Source organism: Ceratotherium simum, chromosome 8, assembly GCF_057802395.1.
Source record: "Ceratotherium simum simum isolate JZ-2026a chromosome 8, ASM5780239v1, whole genome shotgun sequence".
Classification (NCBI taxonomy): domain Eukaryota; kingdom Metazoa; phylum Chordata; class Mammalia; order Perissodactyla; family Rhinocerotidae; genus Ceratotherium; species Ceratotherium simum.
Genome location: NC_141907.1, coordinates 63,909,810 through 63,923,868, shown reverse-complemented (window position 1 = coordinate 63,923,868; position 14,059 = coordinate 63,909,810). Strand labels below are relative to the sequence as shown.

Genomic DNA, 14,059 nt, shown 5'->3' with positions numbered 1-14,059 from the left:
TGAACATGATGATATTCCAAAAGAACACACACTCCTCCGAACTCCCTAATGGGCAGTATAGGGCCCATCTGTCACTTGCCATCCTCTACTCTGGGCCCCTGGCTATCTGGGCTGAATTCTTCACGATGCTGGAGGCCTTCCAGCATCAACATATATGGACATCATTCTTTTTCAGGAACCACAGATCTGTACACCTTCCAGACTTCAGGCGGCCCTCCTTTTTCTGTATCTAGGACAACAGGATGAGGAATGCAGCTACTGTTAAAAGTCACTGCTTATTTTTTTCTTTTCATCTTGCTTGAGCATAAGGTAGGAGTAGTTAAGATGTCAGTGGGTGTACCTGTTCTCCAGAGAACAGTGTCATAGAAGAAGGAAAACTCCATCTCTGTGTGGTGCTCCAAGGAGGCCCAGCCCCTGGGGGCCGTCACATAGATGTAGGATACATAGAGAGGCACGTGTACTGTCAGGAACGACTGAGCAGAGTCTCTCACCTGCCAAGCAAACGATGTACACACACAGAGGGTTATTTCTTCCCTGGGATGAAAAGACATATGATCGTCACATCCCAGTTCAATTTTCACTCATTCATTTAGTCACTCACTCATTCAACAACTATTAATCAAGTGCTACGCTTGTGCTAGGCACCAGGCTAGGAGCTGGGTCCTTAGCAGTGGAAAAAAATCACAATCACTGCCCTTATGGAATCTACAATCTAGGAAGGGAGATACATAACTTTTAAAAATAAAATAAATAAAGGGATGGAAGTGGCCAGGATGCTTCTTCAGATAGGGTGATCTGGGAAGATTTTTCTGAGGAGGTGACACTTTAAAAAAAACACTTTTGAAGAGTGAGAAGCTTTGCCTCCACTGCTGAATTGCTAGAAGCCTTGGCTGAGATTTTTAAAGTCTCACAGTTATTCCCAAAGGATCTGTGGATCTGGGATCTACTGTCAGCACATAGTCCCTTGCTGACTGTATTTTCCAGTGATTTGTAGGAGAGCACAAATCAACCCTAACTGGGACGATGCCCAAGTCTGGATCCTTGGGATAAATGTGTTGGCTGACTTGGACATTTCAGAGAGTACTCACGTCTCCTGCAACAGGAACAAAGGTCGTGGGATGTGGATATCACATCTAGGAAACTTATCAACAGACAGCTCAGAGCTGCATACACTTGGATAACTTCCCATCTCATCTCTTACGATGCTTCATTGAAATAATTTTGAAATGGGAGCATATCATACTTCCTTGAGGACACTTCCAAGGGGGTTACTGTTACTGCTATTAATTTGGCTCAATAATTTTTACTTTACTATGCAATGAACAAAAACTAGATGGAAGGATAACAAAATATGAGCAGAAGCTTTCACGGGGAAGCTAACTGTGTATATGTGTGTATGAGTGGGGGAGTTGGTTTAGTCATCTTTTTAATGTGTTTCATATTTTCTTCCCTAAATATGTGTTTATTTTTTAAGAGAGAAGCTTAGTTCAAAACAATTTTATTTCGTCATTGGCTAAATACTATAATATACTATGGAACTTATATTTCTCTTTTGTTTGAAAATACAACATAAAGTGTTTTCATGGGTAATTAAAGGAAAGAGCAAAATCCTTAATATATAGGACATCAAAACTTTATTTTTCTAAAGTATTTTTTCATATTCAGTGTTGTCAAGGATTTAAAATTTGATTCCAAGTTTTTCAAAAGACTCAAACTCCACATTCTTTTAAAAATCTCTTTTGAAATGCCTTATTCTGTTTTTTAGAAAATTTTCAGATTTTATGTGGACCTCATACCATGTTCTGTCCCTTTAATACACAGGTTTTGCTAAATACACTTGCCCCAATCTCACAATTGTTGATATTACAACTTCCATGAATTTTCTAGTTGATTGGAAAAATTACTTTTCCCTCCCCTGTTTCTGTTTATTCTCCTTTAACCCTCATATTACTTACTAATCCTTAAAAAGAAAAGACAACCCTGACAAATATTCACTGCATACCTACTTTGTGCTGGGTGCCCAGGTACCTTCCCATGTTGAGATTATTTACTGACAATTTCAGATGAGGTTCAGAGAGGTTATGTCTAGCCCAAGTCTGCTGATATTTGATAGGGAAAGATATGAACTAGGCTTGGTTCTAAGTTCCATATTCTTTCTATCATATATCAGCTGTTTCAACTATTTTTAAAGAAACAGACAACAATGCAGTACAGTCAGCCCTCTGTATCTGCTGGTTCTGCATCCATGGATTCAACCAAACATGGATGAAAAGGCCTACAATGGTTGCATCTGTATTGAACACGTAGACTTTTTTTCTTGTCATTATTCCCTAAACAATACAGTATAACAACTATTTACATAGCATTTACACTGTATTAGGTATCATAAGTAATCTAGAGATGACAAAGTATACGGGAGGATGTGTGTAGGTTACATGCAAATACTATGCCATTTTATATAAGGGACTTGAGCATCCTTGGATTTTGGTATCCATGGGGGGGTCCTGGAACCAGTCCCCCTTGGATACTGAGAGGGATGACTGTACTTCTGCATATATATTCTTTCTGTGTAAGAAATGGGACATGTACAATAAGAAATTTTTGTCTTTGAGATTTTTAAGCATATTCTGAACAAAAATATCCCAAAATGTAATTGAAGTAAAATCATGGAGAACACATACTAACTTTTGAGGGGCCAGGGGAGGAACCAATCACTTAGTTTTGCATTTTAATGAATGTAGATTATGCAACTGCAGAAACAGAAAGAAAACCTAAGAATGCCTTAAAATTCTACTCAGTAGAGGGCAGTAGTGCATACAAAATGAGAGTTAACCAGAATGAGGCATCACAAAGAAACAAAACAAATATTAATCTAAAGACATTTTCCCAAAGTGATTACTCTAGGTCCCTCTACAAGTTCCTCTTTCAGTGTCTTTAAATCTGATTTGAAATGAAGAACAAACATCTATTTTTAGGTCATTGAGATAACTGCCTAAAATTGGGTAGAACCTACCATAGAATTAATTTTCCCATGAGGATGCATTAGCCTAGTCCCTTTGATATAACTGCCCTCCTATGACTATGGCTTCTTGCCATAAATTTTTCTATTGTTAATAATTTTTAATGACTATAAAAAGTGTCTATTTTTGCAAGGGTTGTCAGTTTGGAATAGGTATAAAATTAAGGTGTTTTAAACAATGATTTCTCCATAATGCTTAGTATGACAGTGCTCTACTTGTCTTCTGAAAGACAGGGTGCACCACCTGTCACTTTGACTCATTTCCCCAGGTGGGGAAGAGAATACCTCTGTTTAGTAATATAACTCTACCATCAAATGTAAATCTTTCTGGCTTTCCAAAATATATCCAGAAGAAAAAACATATATACCTAGGGAATTAAATATTAGATTTTTATATAAAATGATTGTGCCAGACAGTAATTTTTTCCACATTAATTTTAACATTTTTCACATTAATTTTCTAAATTAATTGGTTTCGAGGACTTTGGGGGGCTCTCTCTAACCATGATGCTGCTAAGGTCTCACTTATAGGAACTTATAAAAAAGACTCTCTTAGTTGGTTGGCCCAATTCTGGGGGCCACTGGATGCAAAGTGCTAAATGAAGTGTTTCAAGAACAAATAAGGTTTCATACTGGCACACAGGTGCACCAGCCCTCAGACAAGCCTCTGGAGCACCCACCTGGAAGTCGGCAGTTACAGACCCCCCACAGACGTCAATTAACTCTGTCATGTCATAATAGGCATCAAAGGTCCAGACACAGCTCTTTAGGTTCAGGTGTTTGTACAGCTGGATGGTCTTCGGCTCCCGCACACTGGAGTCAAATTGAAAGGGACGGTCGTAGCCAGGCCCCAGGGCCGTGCTGTCGTAGACCATGTCGTCCAGGAACCCTGCCTCTGCAGGGAAGGGAGGAAAAGGAACAGTCACTCAGTCTGTGGACCTGCCCCTTGCTGGCCACCCAAAAGCTGGGTGGGGAGAAAGGACACTCCTTTCAACACTCAGAGAGCTTTTCCGCCACCTGAGACTATTAATAGAGCAACCCAGGGCTCCCCACACACGTGCAAGGGGAGATTGTTAACTGCCTGCTGCCACCTGTTCAATAGAGTGACTGGGTACACAGACTCCTCTAAAAGGCTGCAGGAAAGTGGGAAGAAAAGGCGAACAGATGACACAATAAATACAAAGTCAGAGCTCGGTGGCCCTGCATATTTCGGAAAAGAAAACACACTGAAGCTTTGCCTGACACACCTGGCAAGTCTCGTCTCTGCTTTGCAATCAGTCTTTGAAGAAATGGATTTACTACATGGATAATTTGTTGATGAATTATTATTTTAAGACCAATTAGAAAAATAGCTTTTATGGAAAGCCAACAAACAAACAGCTGACTACCATCCCTCCCTCCTATGGTTTCTGAATTTTTGGGAAAAAAGTCTTAATTTTGTGTTAATGAGTAAATAGCTTGCTAATGATGCTTGACTAACCCTCTCCTGCTACAGGCAAAAATAATTGATCAAATGCTGCCAAGCAACTGAACTGTTCTAAATTAAGGAAGACCTTTATGCAGCAGAGAGCTGAATATTAGGATTTTAGAATATTAGGATTAAAATATTTATAGTACTAAAAGCAGCTACAGTATTCTGAAAGAGTTGATGCATTTTTTAGAATGTCTGACACCAGCACCCAGCCCTCTGCCCCACAAGGACTAGGATCTCAATTGACATGTTGAATTTAATTGTGTTTAAGTAGGAAGAGGTGCAAACTTTCAGCCTATAAATATAGTATCTTTCTTTCACTAGCTGTATATGTGGACCAATTAAACTTTCATGTACAACTCAGTGATTTATGAATAATTTACACTCAACTAATTTCTACTGTATAAAGACCATCACTACCCAAGGTGATGCTTAATGAGTATGAAAGAGCATATGAATGCTGTGCTATCTTCAAAAACACTGTTAAATGATTCATCAGTTGTGAAGGGAGGAAATGCGCATTTAAAGTGCACTTGCTAAGGTAAATGGAAATGGACAGGATTCTTTGTAAAGTAAAATGTCTGCTGTGGTGAATGCAGTGATGGGCCGCCTCAGCTGTGAGCTCCTTCAGGTCTGCATCAGCTGCAGAGCGGATCAGCTGAGGTCATGCCCTTGCCCGGGCAGTTGGCATTCAGTGACTGAGTGAGGTGGGGAGGAGGGTCTGTCAGTTTGGGCTGAAAGTAGGACAAGTCTGACGGATGGGCTCTCTCCAGAGCTCCCTGAAGAGCTCTTGCAGCTCTGTCAGCCATATCGCAGTCTGACTTCTCCCTCAGCCCAATCCTGCTTCCTCTCCTTCTCTTTAACAGATGTTGATCCCTAATATATATCTTCCACCCCAACTCCATCTCAGTTCCTGCTCTCGGAGAACCATCCTGTCATATCTAACATCTGCACTTTAGCTTTCTAAAGATGCTGTGATAATGGGATTTTAGAGCACAGATCCAAACACAGGGGAGGGAAGGAACTAAAATTTACCACGATAGGCGCTTTGAAAATGTCCACGCATTTCATCCCCACCTTGATTGGTAGCAATTGTTACCCTCATGTTACAGATAAGAAAGCAGTGGCTCAGAGAGGTCCAGCTACTTTTGTTCAGTTGTAGAGGTAGTGGAATCAGGACTTGAACCTAAGTCAGTTTGATTACAAAGTCCTTGTTTTTTCCTGTCCACTCCATTGTCTGAGCTGCCTATGTTTGGTTGCTTGCTGAGAAGGAAATCCACTAATTATGCAGATTTTGAGGAAAACATGAAAAGCAGAGTTCACGTAGCCATATCCCTACGGGCCACTGGCTGGGCTGGAAGGGGAAAACCAGCTGGAACTTGTCCCTCACCTGAGAGGCCTCTCAGGTCGCGGGTGGTGACGAGATTGGAGCAGACGTGCTGGTGTCTGTAGATGGACTCAGATAATAGAAAATGCAAGTTGTGCAATGGCATGGTAGAGATAAGGGGCAGCATTCCATCCTGGTGTGGGATCTGCACTGAAATGTGGATTCTAGGGGAAAAAAGAGCAGAAATAAGTGTTTAGCTGTATCCTACGAACAGTTAATATGGCACATGTCTTTCTCATAACTCACTTTGTCTTCACCAATGAATTTACCAAGTTTTTTTTTCTGAAGCCTTCCATGTAGGATTTCTCTCTGAACATGAGGGTATGATGTACATGTAGAGTTGTTTTTCCCCCCAAGAGATCCTCCAGACTCAGGACTGATAGCAATCCAGAATCATAGATTTTTTTTTTCTATACAAGATAACATCACAACCACAAATTACTTTAAAGCTTCCTTTTGCTTTAAATGGAAGCTTTGTTTCCTGATGAGCTGAAGCCGAGTGACTGATATAGGTGCTGCTCCCCTTCTCTGTGACAATGAGTGTCTGTGGAGGTTGAGTAGGGTGGACATTCATATTTTTTTAAATGTTTGTGCCAAAAAGACATCATTGAGCTCTTAAACTCTAAGGCCAATATCCCTACCTTGGAAAATATCTTAGAAATCGTAATACCCCACTGCTCATACTGTCTCTCCCCAAATGAAAGAGACTTGTCTCTCCTCTCTTCCTTCAAGTTCCAGCAATGTCACACACCAGCCCTCACTGGCCTCAATCTGCAGCCTGCTTTCCTTGATCTACATTCCTCAGCACTTAGGTGCCTTTGTACCAGGAAATCTGTAACTTATTTATATTGGCTGCTATTTCTCATGTGTTTTCAGACTCTGTCTATCCCGCCTCCTCACTGTGAGGACAAGAACCATTTCCTTCACTCTGTTGTTTCTCTAGAGCATGTAGTATACAATTCTGAATAAAACAGTATGAGCTTAATAAATATTGGCTAAGACTGTGACACAACAGAACTGTACTGATGGGCTGCATTATTTTCATTGCACAAGCTTAAATTTTCAGCATGTTTATTGAGGGTGCGTTTTGAGTTTTTATAGCTTGTCTCTTGGAGGAAAGACTCACATTTTTAAAGGAATCAGAACCTTGGAATATGAAGAGGACAGCTTTTTGGCTAGGAAGGGGTCAGTAGTGCCCTGGGCACTTCTGTTATTGCTCTTTAACAAAAATAAATTTTATTCCGTTAGAAAAAAAGAAGGATTTACATATTCTTGCCTCTATATTCATATCTGTTTTTTTTCATGCAAATGAACCCCTTTCTCCAAACTCAGTTGCTCATAAAGGCATACACATAAATACTATGAGGTTTAGTGAACAGGTATAACATACATAAATTCTTTTTTTGCTATGTAAAATTGAAAGTATCCATCTTCCATCAAAATCATGGTGGCACAGGAAAAAAATAAAAGCACATCCGTCCAGTGCCTTACAGTTTACACAGTGTTATTACTCATTTGTTCTCTAGATATTTGGCAAGTGCCTCTTAGGTGCCAAGAGGCACTGTACTAGACAGAGAGAATGCAAAATAAAAAATCCTGGTCTCTGCCTTTCCCATCTACTACAGGGACAGAGAGAGAATGAATAATGATAACGCTCTGAAAGTGGCACACATGGGTTCCAGAAGAGCTGGAAGAAGGAGCTTCCAAATTAAATTGGGGGAGATGACAGAAAAGTTCCCAGAAGAGATGCCATGAGCTGGGATTAACTACACTGAGTGGAAGAGGGCAAGGAGAGCTGGAGTCAGGAGTAGCAGCACGGCACAGGCACGCAACCTGAAAGAGCCTTAAGCCCTGGGGAAGCTACACGTGATTCTCCGTGGGTGGACTGGCAGGTGAAAAGGACAAGGTGAGGGAAATGAGGCTAGGAAGATAGGCAAGGGGCTAGATCTTAGGGGGCCTTCAAAGAATTTAAACTTTTTCTGAAGCGTTCATCACCACTATTCTTATTTTGCAGAAGCATCCCTCATTGATCTGTCCCAGCTAGAAAATACAGAAAGAGAGTCTGAGATTCACTCCGCCCTCTCAGTGTGGAAGGCACCACCTGCCTGACCTGTTCGGATGCTCCTTGTGTTTGACGTCCAGGTACTTCAAGGTTGCGATGAAGGACTGAGCCTGGAAGCCTCTCGCTGTCCCAGCCACCACTGGGGTGTGGCAAATAGCACTATCTGTTCCGATGGTAACAATGTTGCTCCTTAAGGGGGTCCCCACATGGCCCACCTTGTCCACAGCCTTTGCCACACAACGCACATGAAACCTCCGGCTGAAGTAAATGCTATCCAGGACCTACCGGGAAGAATTAAACACTTCAGACATGCGGATACTTAAACAGCTCCTTACACTGTATCTTCTGGATGATATGATACAACCAGTTCCTGGTACAAGGTAATCTGTGAAGACCATCCATCATCCATCCATCCATCCGTCTATCCATTGATCTATTCATCTATTCATTTATTCACCACATTAATAAGTATCGACTTTCGACCAGGAGCCAGGCACTAGGGACAGAGCAGTGAGTACTTATAACTTAAGGTGGTGGGTCAGACAATAAGCAAGTAGACAGATGTGGAGCAAAAGCCCAGAGATGACTGATTACCAGTGACAGCATTCTCTTTATATATTAAGTTCAGCATAAGGACCATCCAATTGGTTTTCAGCCCTTCCAGCAAGACTGGTTGGCCTTCGAGTCACTTTTGCTGAGGACATGGTGTCAGGATGCAGAGGAGAGATGCTTCCTTCCCAGGAGTTCTTATTTTCCTTTCCTTCCTACTGCTATTCCCTCCCTCACCCCCCACCTAATGACCACACACATTATAAGGGGTATAACAACATGCAGGCTTGAAGTTGAGAACTTGGCCTCTGACACCTACTGGCCTTTGAAGGTCTTTCTACAGAATCTTTCATGCTCCCAGACACACAGAAACCGTACGAGTGCTTAACTCAATCTATGCAGAGGCAACGTAGGTCACCAGAACTCTTTAGGTTTTGTGGGCATACACACAGGGAAGTACATAACGAGAAAAATTAATTAGGAGTTCTATGTGCCACAGACCTCCCACGAAGCAATCATACAAACTTATAAATTCTATCCATGAAAACAGTTTTCACTGATGTCTATTAAAAATTAAAGAAGATTTTTCCATTAAAAATTTTTTAATTAGCTGCCAACACTTTATTTCTTTATTTATACATGGACTTAGTTCAGAAGGGATTTGAGGCATCGTACAGAAATGCATACACTACAACGGTATTAAATAAATAATTGAAGAAATAAAGAAAGCGAAAGAAACTGGGTAAACGTATGAGTCACCAATTCATTGCAAGAAGGAAAACTGAAAGATAAAGTAAAATCGTAAACTTGGTACCTGTTAAAAATGGATATTTGGCTCAAATCAGACCAAACCCTGTTCATGGTTTTGTTGAACAGAGAATTAGATACTTAGGAAACAATAAGATGTTAAATCTTGCCATTTATATTTTTTAGTACTATAGAATATAATTTAAATTAAAGCTAGGTTATGTTGCAAAAGAATTGACCATCTAGCCTTTCTGAATCAGCTGTGCCAAAGTCGATGGACACGAGGCCCCACTTTATCCAGAACCTCCCTCCTGTGTCTACTAGCTTTCCTCCCAGATTATCCCAGCCAGGTGAAGCACTTATTAAAGTGAGAACAAACTGTGGGTTGAAAAGGAACAATCTAGAGAAATTTAGTCTGAAAGAAATCTCTGATTTCCAAAATTATTAAGTGAACTAATTTTAGTCAAAAATTGTTAAGTGCTTACTATGTGCCACATACTGTGCTGAGCCTGAATCTCCACTGCTTTCAGCTCTCTCTCCGAAGAGAACTGGCTTTGTTGGTGTGATGAGCAGTTACTGGAGTGCGCTATTTCTTAAGGTGGGAAAAACCATCACTGTGCATTGCTCTCTGATGGTGGCAGAGGTGTTGGTTTGGTCTTCCTACTCTTTGAGGACAGCAACTGCGTTGTGAACTTTTCATGTCCTCCCATAGGGCTTTGTAAAATGCTGATCACTCAGTAAAAGCATTCTCTCCTTTTGTTTAATAACTGGTCCCTACTATGTGCCATCAGTGTGCTGGCCACTTGGGATATACAAATGTGGCAGAACCCTTGGTCCAAGTGATTAAGGAGTTTATATCCTATTACCTATGGAATGATTGAAGAGATGTAAAAAAAGTGTAATTATCAATTGTACCTACCTAGAATCTTTGACTTATTTTACCACTTATAGATCACCTTCATATCTGATTTGTCAAGGACCTTGTCAAGTGGCTAAGTGGAAGAGGTATTATTTTGCAGATCAGGAAACAGACTCAGAGAGGTTAAGTAACCCTTTAATAGCACATAGTTAAAAACAGGCAGAATCAAGACTTGTAAACAGGTTGTCTAAGTACTAGCTTAGTTCTCTTTCTACTACATCATATTACCTCTTTTTTTTTTTGTGAGGAAGATCAGCCCTGAGCTAACATCCATGCCAATCTTCCTCTTTTTTGCTGAGGAAGACCGGCTCTGAGCTAACATCTATTGCCAATCCTCCACCTTTTTTCCCCTTTTTCTCCCCAAAGCCCCAGTAGATAGTTGTATGTCATAGTTGCACACCCTGCTTGTTGCTGTATGTGGGACGCCGCCTCAGCACGACCGGACAAGCGGTGCGTCGGTGCACGCCCGGGATCCAAACACAGCACGCGCACTTAACTGCTAAGCCACGGGGCCGGCCCCCATGATAACTTTTTTTACATATAGGAATAAAAAGACTGGGTGTGTACTGTGAGTACCTGCTTATTTGTTTATTTTATTCCAAATGCCATGCAGGAACCTTAAGGAACTTGATAGAGTCTGAGTAATAAAGAGAAATACCAGTTCTCTCCCCACACAACCAGGCCCCAACCCCCAGGCGTACCATGTTGTTGACACTGGTGAATGGTGTGTTGTCGGTGATGGTCTCAAAGGGAGACCGGGCCCCGTTGCCATCAGTGGGGGTGGCCACTTCCCAGCTGAACTGCACGGACGTCTGGTTGATGCCAGCCTCGCTGCAGCGCTCCTTCATGATGGCATACTTGGGGAAATGAGGGTCGCAGGGGGTGACACAGACCAGCGGGTAGCCCGGGGAGGGGGATTTCTTGAATCCTTCCTTGGTAACCTCTTCCACATGGTCATAGTCAGCAAGTGTGACAACCTGCAAAAGAGCCACTAAGCTTCAGTCCAGGTTGGGTATCAGGAAGGTCAGAGAACTAAGGATCCCCTCCCCAGAGATCCACGAGATCACTTAACATCTAGGGATTCTTTAAAACATAACAGAAGATTTCACAACGCTTTGCTGAGCATCCCTAAAAGATACTGCAGATCTTTTTTTTTTTTTTTTTTTAATTTTTTGTTTATTGCAGTAACATTGGTTTATAACATTGTAAAAATTTAAAAATATGGAACGCTTCACGAATTTGCGTGTCATCCTTGCGCAGGGGCCATGCTAATCTTCTCTGTATCGTTCCAATTTTAGTATATGTGCTGCCGAAGCGAGCACGATACTGCAGATCTTTAGTGGTGGAGAAGATCCTCCTACTGCCTGAGCTAAAAGCTTTATTATCTTATTAATCTTATTCCTAAATCAGAACTCTAGCACTGATGTGAAAAATACTTTTATTTTCCTGCACACTGTAACCAAAGCTATATCATGATTGGCAGTAACTAGTTTAAAGTTGCATTAAATTGTTAATGGTATGCAAGTGGTAGCACATTTGGCAAGATAAGAGTAAATAAAGGTAGTATATTTCTTCATGGTCAAATAAGAGACATATTTTGAAATGATCCTCTACTATATGAGACTAGTCAGAGGAGGTTAGAAGACTTAGTCTGACTGCTTCATTATTGTGGGTTAAATTTCCCTTGGCGATCTCCAGGCATTTTCCTCTTAATTGTAAAAGGTGAAAGAAAGATTTATACGATCTGAAGAGAAGCCAGAGTACGCCTCCTAATTGTAAAGTCAGTGCATTCACTCCATACATCCCCAAATTGGGAAACACGGTACTACATTTCTGCAGATGCTTAATTCTATGCATGTGGCAAGTATGTAGGATAATAGATATGGGGTATTATTACTTTTTTCTAGTCTTCTAGGTCCCACCAAAGAAATGAAAAGATCAATTGTACTTTCTGTCTTTACCAGGCTAAGGTATCAACATAGTTTGGTCTTAGTCTTATGTCAGAACAGGGTTTCTCATCCTTAGCACTACAGACAGTTGTGCCAAATAGTTCTTTATTGTTGGGGCTGTCCTGTGCATTGTAGGATGTTTAGCAGCATCTCTGGCTTTTACCAACTAGATGCTAATGGCATCTAGTGTGACTGTCTTGACAACCAAAAATGTCACCAGACATTGCCAAATGTCCCCCGGAGGTGATGGTGGAGGGTGAGAGGGTTGGGGGGGGAGGGGACGAGATGGCTCCTGGTTGAGAACCACTGTGTTAGAAGAATGAAGTACAGCACCGGATGTCCTACTTCCCTCAAGTTCCCATCTACTAGTCACTAAGACATAAAAGCAGCGATCCTTTGGGTCAAGCAACTCACGATGGGTGGTGCTGGCAAAATGAGACTGCCTGCTGCCTCCTGGTCTAGAATTGTCACCGTGGCAGTGGTCACATCGCCAAGAACTGCTTCCACTGGGTCATCTGGGCCAAGGACTAGGGAGAAAGATTCATGCCATTCCCGATCTTCATTGGACAGGATCTCGACTTTAAAAAAGATATGATCCACACCTTTGCCAAGGACAGAAAAAAAGGAGAGCAAAGGTCCTCGTTAGGTGACATACCCAAGACAGTGCAGGTTGGAACCATCGAGACTTCATGTTAAAATATGCCTTTTCCTTTGAGAGGTTTTCTATCAATGCAGCGGCTGCTAATCACTTCAGCCCCATCTCAAGTGAGGATTCTGTTTTATAGACCAAATTCCACCTGTGGTAGAGGCTCGGCATTGCAGATTTACTATTCAACACTGTATGAGGATTAATGGCCCCTGCCTGTCACTAGCTGGCAGTAATAAAAATCTATGATCCAAAATACACTCCACCCTGGTTACGAGTTTTTTTGCTTAATTTTCCTTTCCCCTTTGCACTTAGGCCTGAGCTCCTGCATGGCTGTGAGCACTAGCACACAGACACCTGTCAAGCTGTCTCCTGAGAAGCAATACCTCAAAGTCTACCTCTCAGACCATCTCCGCAAAGACAATAATGTGAAGGTTTGGCGGCCTAGAATGGGGTTGGGGGGCTAGAGCCTTAGAAACCCCCTTCCTTTTCTGTAAAATGATTCTCTGAAGGTGCAAATACCCCTGGTGCTACTTAAGGCTCCCTTCTTCCTCTCCTACAGACATCTGGGCTAGGTTACTTCTAAGACCTATCTTTTCCCCAGATTCTTATGCAGAAAAGGAAAAAGTAAAGACACTTGGAAGAGACGTCCTTGTGCAGATGTGGAGGAAGGGCATCGACCTTCCCAGCAAACACCAACCAGATGCACATGGGATGGAGCCAAAAGCCCCTTAAAGCTCCGGTGGGGTGAGAGAAACATACAGAGACCCCCAACTCCATTTCTGGGTGAATCATTTTCTCCCTCCACTTGCCCAGACATCTCTGAGACGGCCTTCTACCACTGCTGCCAACTTCTGGCTATATCACAAATGGTGCCAGGATCTACACTAAACTTTTCACCTTATACTCTCCAGAGCATTCTGTGAAAAAAACCTAGCATACAATTCAACTCCTTCTCTGTCTCATTCCTCCCATCAGATTAATACATCAGACAGTTAAACTGCTGGTTGTGACCTGAATCCCATCTTTCTCTCTTCCCTGACTCATCTCCATAGCTCTCTCTAGGATAAAACTTTTTTGGAAACCATAACAGGGTGTCTCGTCTCCTAGTACATGTTAAACCACTTGAGCACAGAGATTGTACCTTCTGGATTTTAGTAATCCCTTAAGGGCCCAGCACAGTGGTTTGTAGCAATGTTTATTGAATGATGGCAGTCATGTAAATTTTTTAAAAATCAACTACTCCTACCACTCAACCAAATCATAGGCTAACAAAAAAATCCGATTAAGTGAACCAAAATGCCAAGGAT

At 41.7% G+C, this 14,059-nt stretch overlaps 1 protein-coding gene and 1 non-coding gene across 8 annotated transcripts in view; both read right to left on the bottom strand.

The window, feature by feature from the left end:
- FRAS1 (Fraser extracellular matrix complex subunit 1) overlaps window positions 1–14,059 on the bottom strand; it is a 425,899-nt gene that overhangs the window by 25,363 nt on the left and 386,477 nt on the right. For all 7 annotated transcript variants that reach the window (XM_087434473.1, XM_087434474.1, XM_014787828.2 and 4 more), the window contains 6 exons: window positions 12,518–12,705; window positions 10,856–11,131; window positions 7,988–8,220; window positions 5,881–6,041; window positions 3,700–3,914; window positions 341–491 (listed from right to left, as the gene is read on the bottom strand). In XM_087434473.1, coding sequence (XP_087290599.1) covers window positions 341–491; window positions 3,700–3,914; window positions 5,881–6,041; window positions 7,988–8,220; window positions 10,856–11,131; window positions 12,518–12,705 — 1,224 coding nt within the window. The remainder of the gene's footprint in view (window positions 1–340; window positions 492–3,699; window positions 3,915–5,880; window positions 6,042–7,987; window positions 8,221–10,855; window positions 11,132–12,517; window positions 12,706–14,059) is intronic.
- Window positions 11,370–11,476, bottom strand: LOC147916487 (U6 spliceosomal RNA). The gene has a single exon (XR_015553082.1). It is a non-coding gene; the product is annotated as a U6 spliceosomal RNA (small nuclear RNA).